This window comes from Cygnus atratus, chromosome 3 (assembly GCF_013377495.2).
Source record: "Cygnus atratus isolate AKBS03 ecotype Queensland, Australia chromosome 3, CAtr_DNAZoo_HiC_assembly, whole genome shotgun sequence".
Classification (NCBI taxonomy): domain Eukaryota; kingdom Metazoa; phylum Chordata; class Aves; order Anseriformes; family Anatidae; genus Cygnus; species Cygnus atratus.
Genome location: NC_066364.1, coordinates 74,726,753 through 74,746,268, shown reverse-complemented (window position 1 = coordinate 74,746,268; position 19,516 = coordinate 74,726,753). Strand labels below are relative to the sequence as shown.

The 19,516-nt window shown below is 42.4% G+C and overlaps 1 protein-coding gene across 2 annotated transcripts in view; it reads left to right on the top strand.

The window, feature by feature from the left end:
• RPS6KA2 (ribosomal protein S6 kinase A2) overlaps nucleotides 1-19,516 on the top strand; it is a 224,036-nt gene extending 204,520 nt beyond the window's left edge. For both annotated transcript variants that reach the window (XM_035539012.2, XM_035539011.2), the window contains exons 15-21: nucleotides 622-711; nucleotides 1,869-2,027; nucleotides 3,209-3,370; nucleotides 8,046-8,122; nucleotides 10,575-10,692; nucleotides 11,853-11,990; nucleotides 12,379-19,516. In XM_035539012.2, the coding sequence (XP_035394905.1) occupies nucleotides 622-711; nucleotides 1,869-2,027; nucleotides 3,209-3,370; nucleotides 8,046-8,122; nucleotides 10,575-10,692; nucleotides 11,853-11,990; nucleotides 12,379-12,504 (870 nt within the window). In that variant the 3' untranslated portion in view covers nucleotides 12,505-19,516. The remainder of the gene's footprint in view (nucleotides 1-621; nucleotides 712-1,868; nucleotides 2,028-3,208; nucleotides 3,371-8,045; nucleotides 8,123-10,574; nucleotides 10,693-11,852; nucleotides 11,991-12,378) is intronic.

Here is a 19,516-nt window from a genome sequence, read left to right as displayed (position 1 = left end):
TGTGATGTGTAGAGCAGATTTCTTTCTAACTTTGGAATAGGCAGAGTTTGGTTAGATGGCCAAGTGCAAACTCTGGCGACTCTCTTGTTCATTACAACAGCACGGCTCTTGTTTATTACAACAGCACAGCCAGTTACCAATGGCTTCAACTCAGATCTTCCCTGGCATTAACCATCTACACGATTTCATTTCTGCTGAGCCCACCTGACAAGTAATTTCAATTAATTTATTGGCAGACATACAAGCATATGTCAATATTACAAACATATGCATTTTTTTTGTCAAAGATGTCATTCTAAAACTATTATTATTTTAGAACTCTTCAGGTTGTTTGATTGCTAAATGAGACTTCTTGTCACTGCCATTATTTATGGGCAAACAAAGCTATAGGCATCAAAAAGCATGCCTACACCTCCAGAATCTAAACTAATTATTGCTCGATCTGCCTTTGGCAGATCGTCAGCATGGCTCTCATTTTCACAGGGTTTGAGCTGGCCTCTACAAGAATAACGATTAAAAGAAGAATTTTAAATATTAATTTGTTTAAGCTGTAGAAATTGTTTGTTTTGTGCTTAGTGCTGCCAGCTGGTACCTTACCACACTGTGCTTCATTTATTCTAGATAATTGATAAGAGTAAGAGAGACCCCTCTGAAGAAATTGAGATTCTCTTGCGATATGGACAGCATCCAAACATCATTACTCTTAAAGATGTGAGTAATCTTTGAGCACTACAGTATTAAATGATTTTCACCTAATGATAAGGCTCGCTCACTTTGTGGAAAATTCTCCAGTCTAAGGTCAGAGCTAAAACAAGACCCATTGACATTAAGGGAAAAAACATGACTTTAATGAATTACTGTCTAACAGTTGGAAAGACTGGTCAGGTTATATTCTCCAAATCCTGTCTAACCACCTGTGGATAAAACCAAAGGGCCACAGTGCTGGAGAACAACAAAATGTACCTGGGTTTGCAGCACTTCTCAGAAGTGAGATCTCAGCTAGGATTGTCCATACTGTGTTAGATTCAGAGTTTAAAGAACAAAATCCTGCTTTTGTCACTGGCCAGTTCATTATGGTTCAGACCTTAGAGAAATATATATAAAATTTCTAGTCACATACCCTTGGGAAAGTATCACCTAATTCCTAAGTATTAGAGAATATCTTAAAATCTGTGCAAGAAAGGTTTTATATTCCTTTCCCAAAACATCTAGCACTGATGACTATAACACTGTCTATTATTGCAGTCCAGATAAAGGATTATGACATGAAAATGGCCATCTTCCAATTTAGACAAAAAATGTCTTTTCCCCTTTGCAATTGACGTTGATGGTAAATACATCTTGCAGCTCATGTCAACAATATATTCACCAGAATTGCAAATATAAACTATATGATATCATTGGAAGCACATCTTGGCCAACAGTATAATGCAGTTCATTTAGCTGATCATGAGTCAAAGGGAAATATTGATATTTAAAATGGCAAATGTTACACTGTAGAATGGGAAAGAGAGAACATTACTGAGAAGGAGGCTTGGGTGAGAGCCAGGAGACATTTCAGGCTGTGTGAAATGGTGCTGCTTTTAGCAGTTTGGTCTGCTTTCCCGACAAGATAGCAGATAGGAAAGCTGCCTGTCTATGTGGACAAATCAGCAAGTTGCTACAGACACAAGAAAAAAATGATGATTAAGTCTTGTTATAAAGTTGCCTTTCTGTTGTTAAGCATAATAAGCACATTTCCCACACATTAGCTGACATTTTCTTCTTACAACATCTTACACAAACAAGCCAGTACTGTGATTAAGGGACCAACCTTCACCAAGTGCAAGTTGGGTCTAAAATATGTATTTATTGTATTACTCTTCCAGGTATATGATGATGGGAAATATGTGTACCTGGTGATGGAGCTGATGAGGGGAGGCGAGCTCCTGGACCGCATTCTTCGGCAGAAGTGTTTCTCAGAACGAGAGGCCAGCGCCGTGCTGTGCACCATCACCAGGACTGTGGACTACCTGCACTCCCAGGGTGTAAGCATTGTTTTTTTGGTTCTCTGCAGCTGTTCTCTTCTGTTCCAACTTTTCGAAAAAGCAAATAGTCGTGATTATGCTTCTCAGAAATATGAATATGTTTTCACCCCCCCCCCAAAAAAAAGTGTTCAAACAAAATTATGTTTCATTCTTTTCCCATGTTTAGATTTGCATTTAGGTTGTGAAATAGGGTCACAGGCTTTTTAGCCACTTCCCAGGTGAACTGCAATATGTCGAAGTGGTATTTTCAGCCCCAAATTACACTGATTTTCAAGTCTGTGTAACTTGCTGAGGTAGTTTACTTCTTATCACATCCGTTATTGCCATATCTGATCTTTTAACTGAATTTCAGATAGGGTATCTGAGTCAGCAGATAAGTAGAAAATCAAATGCTCAGTTTTCAAAGCAAAGTAGCAGTTTGAGCAGCAGATGGGAAAGGTTTCTGACACACTGTTAAAGAGCTGACTTCTAAAATCTAAGCTTTCTATATACAGCAGTTTGAAAATCTCTCCTTTTCCACTTTTCAGGGACAAACAGTTTGGGTAACTAGTCAAATATTTGCTTATTTTTCATTCCATGGTTAAAACAAGTGTATTTTGTGCTTGGACTTGTATGTTTTCATGATAGCTTTTCAGTGTAGATATCATTAGTAGAGGCTGTTTTCCCAACGTGGAAATGCAGTGCCTGTTGTAAAACACATGGACGCTTGAAGTTGGGTACCTACAGAAAGGATGTTTGTGAAAATTAACCCCTCCCTTCACGTGTGAGCTACTCATATGAACAGTCACAAGAAGACCCTTATGCACTTTTCTCCTCTGACAGGATTTCTTTTTCACCTTTCAGCTGAATATTTAAGGCTGTCCAGGAGACTCTGACACCAATGTGTTTGTACAGCAGCCTCCGCTGCCTGCCCTCAGGAAGAAAGTCCCCCCTTTGAGCAGCTGTCTCCGTCATAATGTATCAGCAGAAGTTGCAGGACATGTTCTTTCTGATTTTAACAGATTTTAAACCCTTTTTCCCTTTCCTTTACCTGAGTTTTTTTAACCAGATTTTCTCCAAAACTGAAATATTTTAGGCGTGAGCTCTTGACCCACCACAAATAACAGAGCAGAAAGGGCAGCCAACCCTGGGTGCTCCCCCACCTCCTCCCCTCACTTGTTATTCACTGCTTTCTCGTTAAGGTGGTGCACCGAGATTTGAAGCCAAGTAATATCCTCTACATGGATGAGTCAGGAAACCCAGACTCCATCAGGATCTGTGACTTCGGCTTTGCCAAGCAACTGAGAGCGGAGAACGGGCTGCTCATGACTCCCTGCTACACCGCCAACTTTGTCGCCCCTGAGGTAGGATCGTGTTTCAAAGCCGTGACTAAGGAGCATGGCACAGAAAGCTGCCCTCCATCCCTGTCGCCCTTTTTCTCACTGCCTTTCAAAGAGGAGCGGGGCAGAAAGCAGGCTATAAGCACTTTTGCAGCTTTTATCACCATACGTCTCCTGTTCGTGTCAGCCTTCTCGGGCCGGTCGTTTCTCTCCTGACAGAAGCCGGTGTTGGTCTCGTACTGATGTACAATGTGCTTTGGGCTCATTACTGGGATAAATACCATTTTTCCTCTAGCTGCTTCTGCTCAGAGTGCTTTCCCTCCAGTGCATTGCATCGGAACATAGTAAGGCTTAGATGGGAAATCTTGATATCAGGAATAAGACTCGAAAGAAGTATCCATGGTTGAAATCCTTACAATGCTGAAGTCAGTGGAAGCTTTGCCATTGATTTGGTTGAGCTCAAGAAACATCTCTCCTCTTGAGCTTTTCTAGCACCAATCCCCCTGTTGGGGGGGATGTAGGAACTATAGTAAAGATAAGAAAATTGTACAGGTCTTGAAACTCCTCTCTCTCAGGCCCACCTGTCTATCCTTACACTCATTTTGGAAACAAGGGTTGAAATTCTTTGTGGTTTCAAATCTCTGGGCTTCTTAATCCTCCTATACCCATTTCTTATACCTTACCCTGCAGACCAGCTCATGGGATAACAGGCTGTCTGATTTGGGTGGAACAGACCAGAACTGGCCTTCCCTTTTCTGCTGAATTGCAATACCCTGGGGTTCTCATCCCTAGCTGCCCCAACAACACCTGTGAGAGGGAGGAGAGGGCTGCTTTCCAATTTTTACAGATGGGGAAATAGAGGTGGGCCAAATAGCTTGCCTCAAGCCTGGGGAAAGGTGGTTCTGCATCACTGGTGAGCACTGCTCCTTTCACTCAGGCCCACTGCAGTGGGGTTTGGTTCCCACAGCTGGTTGGATTGTTTTGTCCTTTCACTGTGTTGGGTACGTGATATTTCATAGCTGCTTCCTTCCAATGAAGGACCAAGAGGTTATTTTTCTGGGTTATTTTCTATGTCTTGTGGCAATGCTCATCAACATTTTTTGTATTTGCAATACACAACTTCAAATGAGCATCTACTTTTGCTTGTTGCAGTCCCTGTAAGAAAAATGCAAAACTATTGCCTTTCAATACTTCATCTGTGCTCTACTGTCATATGCCACTTTCTCCCAGTTGGTGTCGTTCATCAATCTTTTCTGTCTCATAACTGTCCTCCACCTCATCTGTGTGGATGCAATTGGAAAGTGAAAAATGGGGTGATCTTTCTGTACATTTTCCTTTTGTGATGCCAAAAGATACAGGAATGAGAGCCTTCCAGCATCAGAAAGAGAATTTGTTAAATTGAGACCATTGCCAGGGACAGTATAAATTCAAAGCAGATTTTTTTCAACAAAAAATATTCAATTGCCAAGACAGATTGGTTTGCTATTTTATTGCTGTTTGGTTGTTGTATTTTTTTTTTTTTTTTTAGATACTGGAATGAGCTGTGTAAAATTTATCAAAGTAAGTTCTGGGACACCATAGCATTTTAATTTCCAAACTGAAAATTAATTGTTTCCAAGATTTAAAGAACTGAGTTTTTCTCCAAGATCCAATGTGATTAAAATAGGTGTAGCTATTTTTCATGATGGGCTGTTTTGTACAGTGTCTGTAATCACAAACATTGCCAGACGTTGTTTTTTCAGGTTCGCCTCTTCCGATTTGAACTGAAAGCAGAAATCATGGTCCCAGACATTTGTGATGAGTAAGACAGGTCCAGCTAATGCAGGAAACGCTGGAGATTAGCTGAAACATTACCAGAACTGGCAGAGGGCTTAAGCCCTAAGTTCTTTTACGTTTTACCTGTGATTTAATGCTGCCCTCCAGCCTGGACCTGACTTGTGCGTTCTCCGAGCCCCGCTGCAGCATCTGCAGCGTGCTTATGGCACTCAAACGAGAAGGCAGAAAGTCAGCCAGGCTGATGACACAAGGGGACAGTGGCGGAGGAATGATGACATGTTTGCATACTCGAGTCTCCCTTTGTTGTGGAAACATTTAATTTGGGGTTTAGATGAGACTACCGGGAAAGCTGAAAGCTCTCCGAGAGAAAGAAGCACTCTGCCACCTAGTGCGGGCGGTGTCGTTTGCAGAGAGAGAACAGCGAGGCTTGGTCAGGGGGAAAACCACTGCCTACTGTGTCGCTGTAGTGCAGCAGGGCCATCTAGATAAAGTAAAAGGACTTTATTCTGCAGATTTACAAAATCCGTGAAGATTTTTGTGTGTGTGTTTTGTTTTTTTGGCATTTGAAATGATAAGATTGTTATCTTCTGTGTCCATACACATCCTTCCTTGAGTCACAGCTGAGAAAAGCCTGTATTCATAATGCTGTTAATCCAATAAATCAAAACATACAGAAATAATAAACATCTGAATAAGCATCTGAGCCACTGTCAGAACTGAATGAACCCAGCAGAAGTTCGGTCCTTGGCACCACGACGCCTTGCCATGTATGGAGCTAAGAACCAGGTCATGCACGTGTTTCAGATCTCACCAAACACTCTAGATGATGTAAAACCCTTCTACACGGTAAATTTTTCAGCATCCACTAGACTAGAAACCCACTGCATCTTTTGCAAAGCTCTTTCACTGAGCTTAGATTTCTTGCTCTCAGATTTGTTTCAAGACACATGCCTATTATTGTCTGAAGATATCTGCCCCCTAAGGCAAAACCTAATCTTTTTGGCCAACGTTTCCAACACTTGATCCTGCCAGCTTAACATTCTCGCTTTAACCACAGATGCATAAACCTGCTGGAGACATTTTACAATAGCAGTGCCATTAACTAGTGACTCTCGCTGTCCACTATTGTTACCTGTGGGGTGACATTGCTGCTGATGAGAAGTAATTGCCACCAAAGCCTTCCTGGGCAGTGGCACAGAGTGAACATCCCTGTTAGCTAGCAGAGTTGTTTCAAACTGAATGATAGCATGCAGCGACACCTGCCCATCATTTTGGAGTTGTGTAACCACTTGCTTAATAGCCTACTCCTCTAAACATCATCACTGCCCCATCTTTTGTCATATGCTTTTGACTCAATTTTCCTTGGCAATTTGAGGAAGGCCAGTGATGGCGGTGAAAATGTAACTGCTTAAGAAGCAACAAGTATGCCCACACCGAATGATAAATGTTGGGAATTCAATATCACACATAAAGCAAAAAGCAACTGAGCTTAACAAATAGCAAAGATTTTTTTTCCATAAAAACTAACGTAATAGAGGGCCAATGAATGCAAGTAATAAAGGAATAGAAACAATTATAACAGCCACAGAGTACACATAATCTGCAAGAGAGAGAGGCAGAAGCAGGATTTTTAGCAGCTTTGTCAACAGGAGAAAGTACATTTTTTCTCCATATTTTTTCAAGGTAGCAAATGTTCGCTCAGCAGCATACCTGGCAGATGGTTGCTTTACCACTCATCATTTGTAAAATCTGTCAAGGCAACATTTTCTGAAACTTTTTTTTTTTTTCTAGCAACGCTTGGTCTTTTTTGTGATAAACTCACAACAGCTGAAATAAATCCTGGGTACTAAGCCCCAGGGCCAGAAAAAGACTTGTTGAATTTGTACATTCCTTTTTCATGTGTGTTGCAAAGCAATAATTTATCTACCAATCCACCAGAAGGGGACAAAACTCTCCTTGTGTGTCAGAATTGAAGTTAATTAAACAGAATGGTCATTTGCTTTTATGAGCAAGTGGAAGATCCAGAGATAGCTCCTGAGCCTTTCAGAGACTAAAAGAAAGAAAGTTCTTTCCCTAGCCTCAGCAGTGCTCTGTCAGTCAGTGACTTTGCTTTCACTTGGACCTGCACTGACTCAAACAGGCATTTCTTCTGGCATGCATTAGCATAAATTAAATCCAGATCACACCCTTACTGTCTGACTGTCCATCCTGTACCAATACTGAGCCTACTCAGATCTCTGCTGAGTACCTTGGGGTTTGTTTTACCCGCATGGAAAAGGGATCAAGTTTCAGCCTGTTACCTGTTAAGCCCAGTCTACATGTGGCCACTTTTCTTAAACTAAAAGTAAGATAAGAATAAGCCTTTTAAGTTTTCTTTGCAGTTGTCATGCATCTGTACTAGTCTGACACTAAATCTGAGTTAACGAGCATCCGTTTGCTCTGCCAGATCCAAAGCTCAGGCATGCCTACCACTGTCACTCAGCCCCATGCTTGTTGCATCCACAGTGGACTTGATGACCTCCACGTTAGGAGGACACAATTCAAAATATTAACTAGATTTCTTAAATAAATGTTTTAAAACGTTGAAGTAAGCAGATAGGGTTGCTCTGCTTTGCTGTGTGGTAGGTGGTCAGAGAGATGGTCAGTTTGTTGAAGGCCAACAAACCATCAGCTCCATCGTGGTGGAGGTGGCAGCTGTGCTGGGCTTGCACACCAACCAGCGAACTCCAGTCTGGGTCACACCTTGCCCCATGCCACTACCGAACATTTTGCTCCTGAGGCAGTCACCTATTCAAGCCAGACATTAGGGCAAGCCCTGAAAATATTACCAGATACAATCCCTGATCAGTTCTCTTTGCAACCCAGAAGAAAAATTCAGAAATGTGGGTTATCCAAGTTTCACCCTTGTCTTTTCTTCATGTAGGTCCTTAAACGCCAAGGTTACGATGCAGCCTGTGACATCTGGAGCTTGGGGATCCTGTTGTACACCATGTTGGCAGGGTAAGTGGAGCGGTTTTCCTCCAGAGGGCATACTTTAGCAGTGATCAAGCCAGAGAGGAGTCATAAACAGAGACAGCAAACTGGCTGTCCTCCTCAGGGAGATGTGCTCAATTGTATGAGGCAAAAAAATAGATGCCAAGACCTAGAATTAGAATAAGTTGTCCCAAAACATATAAGTATCTTTGACACTTTACGAGTAGCTTAGGTTTTTAACAGCCTGGGCTAGTAAATGTTCACTGAGACATCTAAAAGGTCACTCACCACTTAAGTAACATGAAAGTTTTACATCAGAAGAGTGATTTAGGAGTGGCATGTGGAGAGCCAGATCATGGTCACCTCACCCGTGAGAGGAGATTTATTCACTCCTCTTAATACATGTATTCTCTTCAGCTTCATTCTTCTTCTGTAGTTGTTACTGAGGTATTTCAGCTCCTTTAAAGGCTAAAACAAACAAAAACAAACAAAAAAAAAACACATAGTTTTCAGAAATAACAGAAAGTAAATGAATAGATCAGTAAGAACAGCAACAGGCAGCATGATTTTGATTAAAAAACTACCAATGGCTAAAGTTAAATATTGGCACAAGAAGGCTGGAAGATTGAAATAAGCAGAGAGGGATAAGAATAAGATGTGCTGGGTGAATGGGAAACACAGTGTACGAAGCCAATCTGGAGTTATCAGACCCCTGCACTTCATTTCTTTTGCTGGCTGCAGGGTATGGTATGTGTTTATTTATCCCAGCTAAGTGCAGCTTGAAACTTTTCAGTGACCTCTGACAGCTCTTTAGTCTACTTCATGGTCATTCAGCTGGCAAGACGGCAAGAAGCTTGGATTCATTCCTAAATTCATACAGGAAACAAACAGATCCTGCCGTTACGTTATTCATGTCTCTTGTTTTGTGGCTTTCAGAAAAGGTGCCAGGAGTTTCTGTCCCATTTATTTTGTTCCTGAGTACAGGTGTGTTCAGCATTAGCTGAAATACACTGGGACTTTCTGGAGCAGTCTCCCAGTCTGCTGTGATCCTCTCAAACATGCTGTTTCTACTTGGCTACTGTCATGGATTTGCATTGATACACAACCAGAATCAGTAAATAAAACCAACACATTACTAACAGTCACATCACTTAGCTGATTATATTCAAAATATTTCATTTTAAAATGTGACTGCAAAAAAAATCCAAATATATTTGAATCTGAAATACGTATTACATAACTTAGCAGATCCTGAATTCGCCACCAGGTGCTATTAAATTGTATCTCGCCTTTTCTACACTTAAAAGAGAAAATAGGACTAATGTGATCAGACATGCTTACTTTTTAGGTGCCACCACTGCATTAGGGATGCTCTTGTTCTTCCTTACCAAAGGAGAGAAGCAGGAGCTGACTGTTGTTTGCACTCAGGATGTTATTCTCCTCCCATCATCGCTAAAAGCAGAGAGTGCACAGACACTGAAAATGAGAGTACAAGTCTAGATCCTATTAATACTTGATATTGCAGCAGTGGTAATGACAGACTTTGGAGTATTGGCCAGTCCTGAACATTCACTGCATCCTTTTCTGTAGTTACAGCATGGAATAACAGCGGGATCTCTTTGGGCTGAACTTCTGTGAAATCTGAAATGTTCATGAAAGTTAGAAAATACAGTGTGAGGAATTGAATGTGCCGGGGGATAGGAAGCTGTGGCCAAACCAAGACATCTGTTTAACAACCTAAAAACCAAACTGGCAGGTTTCCAGAAAAGAAAAGACAGATGGAAGGGAAGATATAAAAATCCCAGATACCCTCTTCTTATAAATCTACACAGCTGTTCAAGATTGCAGAGTAAAATTTGGCATGGTAAATTTCAGTCAGTTGCAAAATCTTACCACTTGTCACTTTATGAAGAAAAAAAACTGGGGCCTATACATGTGGCACTGATTTTGTAAAGCTGAATACATGTTATTACTAATTTCTGTCTGGCTAGATCAGGAAGATTTTAAATAACCCATTGCATATAATTTGTTTTGTCCAGCAGACTTGCACATTGTGATTTTGTGATTAACAAAGAACTGCAAAACAGACTGCAAAGAGTTCTTTTTTCCTATTTTTTTTCTGTTTCAGATATGAAGTTTTCTCCTTTCTTATTTTTAGCCTTTGTTCCCATTATCAAGGTTCTTCTATCAGCAATAAAATGGAGTAAAAATGAATAATGAAAAAGTAAAAACCTGTGTTTTTTTTAAAAAAATAATATTACATTGCTTAAAAATAAGAATGAAACAGAAATATATGTAAAAAAAGATCTTTCTTTTTTCATTTAATATGAGGAACCATTGTACTGTGTAGCTTGAGTGAAAATGAAGTAGCTATGGTGGTCCATTCTGGAAGCAAATTCCTGTTATAATCAATGGTATTTAATATTAGATTCTAGAAATTATATACCTGCAAATTACACTTTTTTTTTTTTTTTAATAGGTTCACTCCTTTTGCAAATGGACCAGATGATACCCCAGAGGAGATTCTGGCCAGGATTGGCAGTGGCAAATATGCACTTACAGGAGGAAACTGGGATTCAGTATCTGACACTGCAAAGGTCAGTGAATGCTTTCTCAGATTTTTTTCTTGTTCTCTTAAGTGGGATCACAGTCTGCAATTGTAACAAACTTAGAGACAGTCAGAAGGGTTATTTCTCAGTGTCTTATGAAATAAGAGCTCAGTTGTCCATACTACTCTGAATTAAATAGTGCTAGGAATATCGGTAGTTTATTTCATTAAATTAAGGCATAATATAGTACTATTAATTACACACACTGTCAAAATTAAAATTGCACAGAACTGTTTTGTCACGCAGCTGAACTTTTAAAAGCAGGGTAGGGTAGTCAGTGCCACAACCACATGGTCTCTATGTGAATCACCTTTTTCTTCCTCAAACTTAAGCATGAGCAGGCAGTAAATAAGGTAGCATTTTTAACTTATGTACTGTCTGCAGTTGAGGCTGCCCATCTATTACAAAACCTGAAAAACCCAAGAGCTGGAATTCAGCCAGTGCTGAGACTTTTGGACACGAAACCATGAACTAGTCTGTGAGACAGGCGGATGGGCAGGAAAGCTGGCAAGCTTACAGTTGTCTGGCATCAATTAGAAACTTTGACACAATTTTTATACTCCCTCAGGAGATTTCAGTTTTAGCAACTGGCAGTACCCGATGGAAAAACATTGATATATTCCACCACAAATCACAAGCAATCCTAGCAACTTATTCGTCTTGCTAACAGCACCTATGAGGCTCATTGTCAGACAATGAATTTTTCATCAGATATCCGGTTTGGAAATTAAGATATTCCGATGTGGTAGAGCTGGTATCACTGAATTTTAGCTGCCTTGAATATTTGATTTCTGTTCTACGCTTCTCTTGTAAGCAGGCTCCAGAGTCAGTGAGGAGATGCCTCCAGATGGCATCCTCTCTAGGTAGCATTTATCACTCCTACAAGGTCACTAATAATTGTTAACACTCTCTCGGTAAGCTGAATACCTGCCACATTATCTTTTGTTTGGATTATCAGTTGAGAACTGAATATTACACATGAATATTTTGAAGATCACACTTTACATTTAAAAACAATAAAGCATATCTAAAATGCATCACCCTCTCTGTTCAGCATGCTGATGACTGCCATTGGGAAGATTTGGGTAAATCCTGCACTGCTAGTAATTACTTTTTCCTTTTTACTGTCTTCTTCCCTTTAAACCCAGGACATTGTGTCTAAGATGCTTCACGTAGACCCTCATCAGCGCCTCACGGCAGTTCAAGTGTTAAGACATCCGTGGATAGTGAACAGGGAGTACCTGTCTCAAAACCAACTCAGCAGACAGGACGTTCACCTGGTGAAGGTACGTCCCACACCCTTGCTGCTTCCTTTCTTCCAGAAAGAGCTGGGATTTGTGTAAATATTCTGGAAAGCGATAGAGGAATTGGGAAAATAGTTTGCCACAGAGGCCAAATTTAATATGGCAGTAGACTAACAGTAAAGCTTTTTGACCCATCATCTGCTTGATATTTTTAACTTCCAGTTATGTTATAATGAACTGGTGGGAGTCTGCCCATCCTGCTACCCACTGCTTTGAATCAGAGATACCTCAGCTGTCTCCCAGCCAGCAGACACTGTGATCATTTTGTGGAAATTGTCCCTGCACAAGGGGATTGGATAGGGGAAAGGAGGGGAGAAGCATGAAAGAACTGAATTTGAGCCCTTTTTTTTTCTCTTTTTCTATTTCACAGGGTGCAATGGCAGCCACTTACTTCGCTTTAAACCGAACACCTCAGGCACCAAGGCTGGAGCCTGTATTGTCCTCCAATCTGGCTCAGCGGAGGGGCATGAAAAGACTTACCTCAACCAGGTTGTAGCAGTACCCCAAGAGGCCTCTTTGGAAACTCACAGTTTATTATTCAACAGATTCATCTTTACTTGGTTAGTAGAACTTTTTTGGACACCTTGCATACGAAATCACCAGAACTAGCAGAAGCCCAGCATAAGGCAAAGTTTGCCTTTGCTCCATTATTTCTTTTACATTCCAGCCAGGATCCTGAGTTTAACAACTTCACGAAGATGTGCCAACTTTGCTGGTAGCTCTGTTTCCTTACTGAGATAAAGCCAAATAAAGTAGACGTGCTCCATCCTTCCCCCCCTAGGAAATACTATTTTTGAGTCTTGAAGATGTTCCATGGGAGCATAGTTTTCATTTTGTTTCTCAAGAAAAGCACTTTTTGTAATGAAGACGCAGTCAGGTTTGAATGTTCTCAACGGTTCCTTCAGGCATCATGACGAAGTGGCTTGGCTGGTCACCCCTAAATACCTACTGATCTCCACTCGCTCCAGGAAGAGTGAAGGCTGCAGAGACACATGGATGATATCTTACTTGAAATAAGTGCTATATGACATGAAGGAGAGCGAGCTGCCGGTGGTGGAAATACCCTCTGATTTCAAGAAATCTTTTGCACTTTGCACCTGCTCTCTCTGGAAGAAAGTCAGCACTGCTTGAGGAGGAGCGCGTGCCGTGAGCTTGACTTACTTGGAGGCCTGGCCCACCAAGAGCAGAAAGTGTCTGAGGAACTTGGTCCTCCAAGGAGATTGTGGGTGTCATGAGACTGTGGGAAAGCATTCATGTAAAACAGTGGGAGTGGGAGCCTGTGGGTCAGGGGACACAAGGGTATCTGGTCTTGGCTAGCAAGGACGAGAACAGCAGGCAAAGCCACCCACGGCAGTGTGATGGGGAGCACTGTTTGAGGGAGCTGACGTGCAGGTGCTTCGGAGGCTGACCAGGGTTCCCTCTGAGGGAAGGGAATGGTCCCCCACTTGGGGGTGGTCCAGAAGAGGGTCTGTGGGTGCCTGGGCTGCAGAGGGGCTGGGCAGTGTGGTGCAGCTGCCCTCCCATAGTGCTGATCCTGCTCTGGGCCTCCTCCAGTGCCCCGCTCCCTGCCCCTCCTGCCCACGGGCGGTGCCCGTTTCTGAGGGGCCCAGCCAACTCTGTCACGAGCTTTAATAACAGTACATTATGAGGAGAAACAGGAGGATGCTGTGCTTTTATATTTATATAAATATATACACGTGTATTTATATATATATAAAAAAAGAATCTGTACCTAATACCTGGATTTTTCAGGTTCACAGAAAGAAAACTTGTTTGAAAGGATCTCAGCAAAATGGACCTTTTTTTCTCATTCCCTGAGCTATTTTTTTTATTATTTTTCTTATCCATTGTGGCATATGGTGGTCACGAGCTGACCAAGATTCTTCTTTGTACTGCATTTGTTAATTTTTGTTTTCCGAGTGAATTTGTCACCTCAGATGCTTTGTGGGAGAAGCTAATGTGCTGTGTTGGCTTTTTTTCTGTTGTGAAGGTGGGGGGAAAAAAAGGAAAAATGTGAACATGGAGCTTCGTATGCTAGAGATGGCAATTTTCCTTGCTGGGTAGTTTGTGCACTGTGGTGCCAAACTGGAATTTCCAGACCATGGCATTGGTGTCCAAGGGAACGAGGAGTTGCATTTGCTATAGCAATATGCTCCCTAAAACAATCTGTGTTCCAGTGTTGACTGAACTTTGTTTGTTTGCATTAGTCTATTTTTAAATTTAAATTTATTCTTAATAATTTAAACCAATATTTAATGTTCAGGTTTATGTGCTGTGCACACAGGAATGCTGCAAAGCAGCTCTCCTTGAAGCCCTTCTCTTTTCTAGAATAAACAATGCTGTGAAACTTCACAGAGAGGATGAATTGGCTTGAATTGGAGTGTGTGAACATGCGCAGGTGTGTCTATGTTTATCTACACAGCAGCAGAGAATAATATACCTTAACTGGCTAAGCTACCCTGGCTAAGCTGTGCTCAGTATCAGCTTTTTGCTGCCTTTACACTTTTCCTCTCACTGGAAGCTAATTAAGTCTCACGTACTTCTGCTGTCAGCACACTGAGAGGTGAGTCTGCAGGCAGGGGATGTCCTGGCTCGTGCAAAAATGCTCTGGCCAGGTCCCTGGAAGTGATTTCTGTCCCAGAGGAAGGCAAGATGGGCACAAGGATGCTAAGGGCAATCTGGAGGGAGGGCTGGATGTTCTGGTGTCCCAGTTGATTTGTGCTGTTTCAACAAAATGTCTTTTAATGTGTAATTGTATGTGGGCAGAAAGAGTGTTGTAAATATTAGGTACAGTTTTTGTCTCCCCTGGAGATTTCCTGGTCATCTTTCATTGGTTCACTTTGGTTTCTCTTCACAGTCGTTGGAAACAGTTTGATCCCCTCTTGATATTTATTCAGTCCTAGGTTTTTGAGCTTTTTTTTTTTTTTTTTAATCTGAATATTGTTGTAGGCCAAGCTTAGAGGATGCAGGTCTTCCAGAAACTTGATGGTTTGAATCTGTTCCTGGTCTAGCTCTTTGAACCCACCATCTATATCCCTATTAATCATACAAGGTTTGGGCTGTGTACAGAATGATATATTTTGATGTTCTTTAATTACTTTCCTTTAAAGGCCCATAAATTACATATACTGGTTTTTGATTACCAGGATTTTGTTGCCAGTGCATCCAGATGTATGCATGTGTGTGCATACATGTAAATACACAAAAACATGCTATCTCAGCTTGTCCAAATGAGAAGAATACCAGTGTAGTCGGTGCTTGAAGAGATACTCAGAGGAGTTGGGTCTGTGGTGTTGAAAATCTGACACAAAAACAGCAGTAGTTGCTCTGGGCGTGGACAGGCATGTGGCTCAGCAAGCAGCTCTGCCCACTGATGAAGTTGTTGTGTGGGACCTCCCCTTCACCCCAGCTATGCATCCCAGCAGGTCACCCCACACACAGGCTTGCTACTGGAGGTGCTCTTGTGAGGGTTTTTCTGACCTGTTTCCGTCAAAATGAACCCAATTAATCCATTTCCACAGTTGTTCTGGCTGATGCAACTCACTTGGACTGAAATACAAGAGCCTCTGTCAGCAAATTGAAGGCACAGTCACTCCTGCTGGCTTGCACTCATTATTTCAGACTGATAGCAGCTGCCACTTCCCCCAGCCCAGCTGCATCCAGGGGAAGATGCATGGCCAGGACCTAACTGCTTTATACCAGCATCTCTTTTCCAGGCACCTTGCTACAGTACGCTCAGCAATAAGCATTTATTCTTTCTAGGAGAAAACAACTGAAAAAGGCTTAGCCTCTCTCTCTCTCCCTCTCCCTCTTCCTCTCCCTCTCCCTCTCTCTCTCTCTCTCTCTCTCTCTATATATATATATATATAATATTTAATCTTAAGGGACTTTTACTAAATGCTGTGCTTAACTCCTGAAAGTCTAAAAATCTCTTTGAATTAGATAACACCATCTTGCAGGTTATTAGTCCACAAAGCAACTTAGTGCCTTAGGCTATTATAAATAGTACAGTTCAATTTTCAAACCATCAAAGTGCATAAAGCAGTGACAGTCCAAGCCATCCTCACTGTGTCTGTCACAGACAGTCAGCTCTTCTGGAGAGGTACTTCACAAGCTGTCCTTCAGCTTACTAGAGTGGAGTCTGTCCAGCAGGGAGAGGGCATCTCCTCACATTTTGTAGAGCTGGGTCCCGCCCCTGCAGCTCCAGGACTTTGACGAAGCTAAATGGCCCTAAGACACAGGGAAGAGTTGCCCCGTTTCCTACACGGCACCGCAGCTTGTGTATATGGAGAGGTGTGGGAGATGCTGCTCAAAGGGAGGGCTGCCCTCACCCTGAGTCCCTCATGAATTTTTACTTGTTTAAAATCTGATTATTTTTTTTCCAGCAAGTTTTAACAGCAGATAGCATTTATAAAGCCCGACTTTTTCATCAGAACACAAATAGCCCCACAGACACTTTGTAATCAATCTCTGCATCTGAAAGAAAAAAAAAAAGCCATCTGACAATAGATTCTGGTTTTCATCTGAAGAAAACCGGCTTCAACAGATACCCAGTCCCTGTCCCGGGGCATGGGGCTGACCCAGGCATGGGGTACTGGGAGGATGGATCAGTGCGTGTCGCGCTTCCCCAAAGCACAGATCACGTGTCCCTGTGCTTCACCTAGCACTGCGTGCAGCACCAAGGCTGTTTTCAGCTGGACTTATGGCTGAACAATTTTCAGACTGAGTTTGAAATGTATAATAAATCTGTTGGCCTAAAGGGTAGATCAGACTCTATTAGGAATCAATGTGTGAATCTTTAAGGCACAGAGAAAGGACAAAAAATCTGTTTGCCTGCGTAGTGCTGTGCCCCAGCACAAGGACTGAAAACTCGTACCGGGCACTGGTACAGCTCAGTAAAGGCAGTTGCTGTGTCTATGACATGAGTTATGGTCAGGCTCAGATCATCCCCTAAACCACTCCTGTGTGCAGTTTCGCGTGCCACAAGGGTTTCTTATGCCACCGGTCCCCAGAGCTGCAGCCAGTGCATGCCAGTGCTGAGGCTAAAAAAAGCCAGTCACTCTCTCTTGACCTTAGCTGCTTTCTGTGCTTTCCAACCTCCCTTATCCAGGTCACGGTGGGGCAAAGCAAATGTGTCCGAACAAGCAGCTGGGGACAGCAGCAAGGCAGCAGCGTCTTCTCTGATGGCAGCGCTGTCAGCACGCTGCTGAGTCGCAGCTCGGGTGCCACCCGCCTCCCTCTGCATTATGCTGAGCCAGGTTCAGGTGCCCCCGATGTTGGGGCAATGCACAGCTGGGTTTTTGTAGGGAAGCGGGTTACCTAAGCCAGGCTGTGCACGCAGAGGAGGAAGGCCAACCAAGGCTTCAAAGTTCACCATGAGTTCAAGTAAACTGCCAGTAACCGGGAGGTGTGGGCTTACAGATGGCATGCCATGGGGTGATGGTGCTGACTGTGTGTATTTTGGCCACCAGTGAGCTTGTAAAGAAGATAGGAAAAATCCTGGCATTTGTCTTTAAATAATCCATTATTACAGAGGAAATTCCCAATTTTCTGGAGTGTGATGGCACTCTAGATCCCTCGCAGGAGGAAGGCAGACAAACATGGAAGGTAAAATGGATTACTGCAGCAGAAAAGGAGGTATCTTAGCTTCCACAACAAAACAATTTTCATTCCTCTTTTTTTTTTTTTTTTGAAGCTGTATATTAAGGTGTTTGTAGAAAAATTGCCAAAGCAGACAATTAGAAGCAAAATTCCCTCTCTGAACATCTGCAGACTGCTCCTTTAAACAGGAGCCAAGTGAGATCCAGGGTCACGTATCTGAATCCTAAAAGACAGACACACAGCACAACTGGCCAACCAGCACAGAGATCCTTTAGATTAAAATAAAAAGATTTAAAATAATGCTAATCAGGTGTTTTTATACAGTTCATAACAAAGGAAAATGTGCAAGCCCATTTTTCTTTCTCCTTTTGAAGTACACATCAATATCCTATAGAAGTGTGTACCCTTACATGCCAGCCGACCCTGCTCCTACAGCTCCACGCTGCCCCAAGGTGTTGGGGTTTGGCTGCCCCCTCCACATCTGCCCACAACAGGCACAAGTAACAATCACACATCCCCTCGGATCCCGACAGCAAAACTTTGTGTATTTTTACTCAGAAAATGAAGGTAAAAGTAAGGCTCTTGCTCTGTACATAACTAAAATCCTCAGCGTTTAGGTGAAGTGTGGGTGGAAGCCTATGCAGAACAAGAATGGTATGGAGAAAATAAAGTCATGTTTGTTCTTAGAGACAAATTTTAGCCAAAACCAGTTCATGAGTTTTGTGAGCCTCGGCCTAGCATCTCCATGTGCAAGTGGGTGACAACACATGCAAGTCAGCCAGCTAACCAGGCATCTAATCATGCATATAAGTGCTGGCTTGCGTGTGTAGGTGTTTTGCAGCCTAAAGTTCAGAGTTTCAGAATTGGGAGTGTTGTATCCACCTGCGTTGTGCTAACCACAATGTTCAGTGTTGAACTGTACAACCACACATTCTTGCGCAGGTATAAGCGGTTGCAGATTCAGTTTGTGCTCCACTGTTTCCTAAATGGATATGATGGTCATAATTTTCAGACATCATAGACTGAAAGACAAATGGAGAAAATGTATGCCTTCTGGATAAAGGGGAATTTTGAAAGGGGAGTCTAGAAATAAGCATTTGGAAGTATAGAAAATGAAAACCAATTGCTAAAAGATTGTTTCTGATTTGTTCCTTGTAGCCAAATCTTTTGTTCCTTGTAGCCAAATCTTGCCTCCCTTATTCTTGTTGTATTTGTACCTTATTCTGTACGTGGCTCTGGCGCAACCCAGGGCCAGCTCAGAGCAGGGTCCTCCTTGTGTCACAGCGGTGGAGTCTGGGCATTAGGTGATGACGTGTGCAAGGGGTTTACTTGGGCAGTATTAAATGAATCTGTCAAAATACGAACCATGATCTAGCACTTTGTTTACAGGCTCCATATTCATGTTTACAATGATTTCTGAGGCTCACGCTTTTTACGTTTCCTGTATGAAAAGGGCAGCCGGTGTACAGATATTTATTATGTTTACCAGCGTTTCCGAATAGATTTTTTTTATAGTACATGGTTTTATGAAGTGTAATATTTTTATAGCAGAACGACGATCTTTGGACTTTCTATATTGTTACATATGACTGTTTGCAAATAAGCTCTTTGCTCCCCTTTCTCTGTGCACTGTGTCCCGTGTTGCTGCTGCTACTGCTGCTGGCCTCAGCTGCTGCTGCCCCGCGGTGCTGTGGGCTGACGGTGTTGTGAAACTGTGCGAGCTGACTGCCAGGAGCTGTGACTGTGCTGAAGGGCTGGCTGCCTGCTGGGATCCCAGCAGGAGGATGGGGAGCTGTGCTGTACCAGGGCAAGGGCTGGCTGCGGGTGGCCTCGAGGGGAAGCCTCAGTGCTCACCTTTGTCTGTACTGTACCGTTCTGGCTTGGCATGCCCGTCCTTTCCTTTCTTT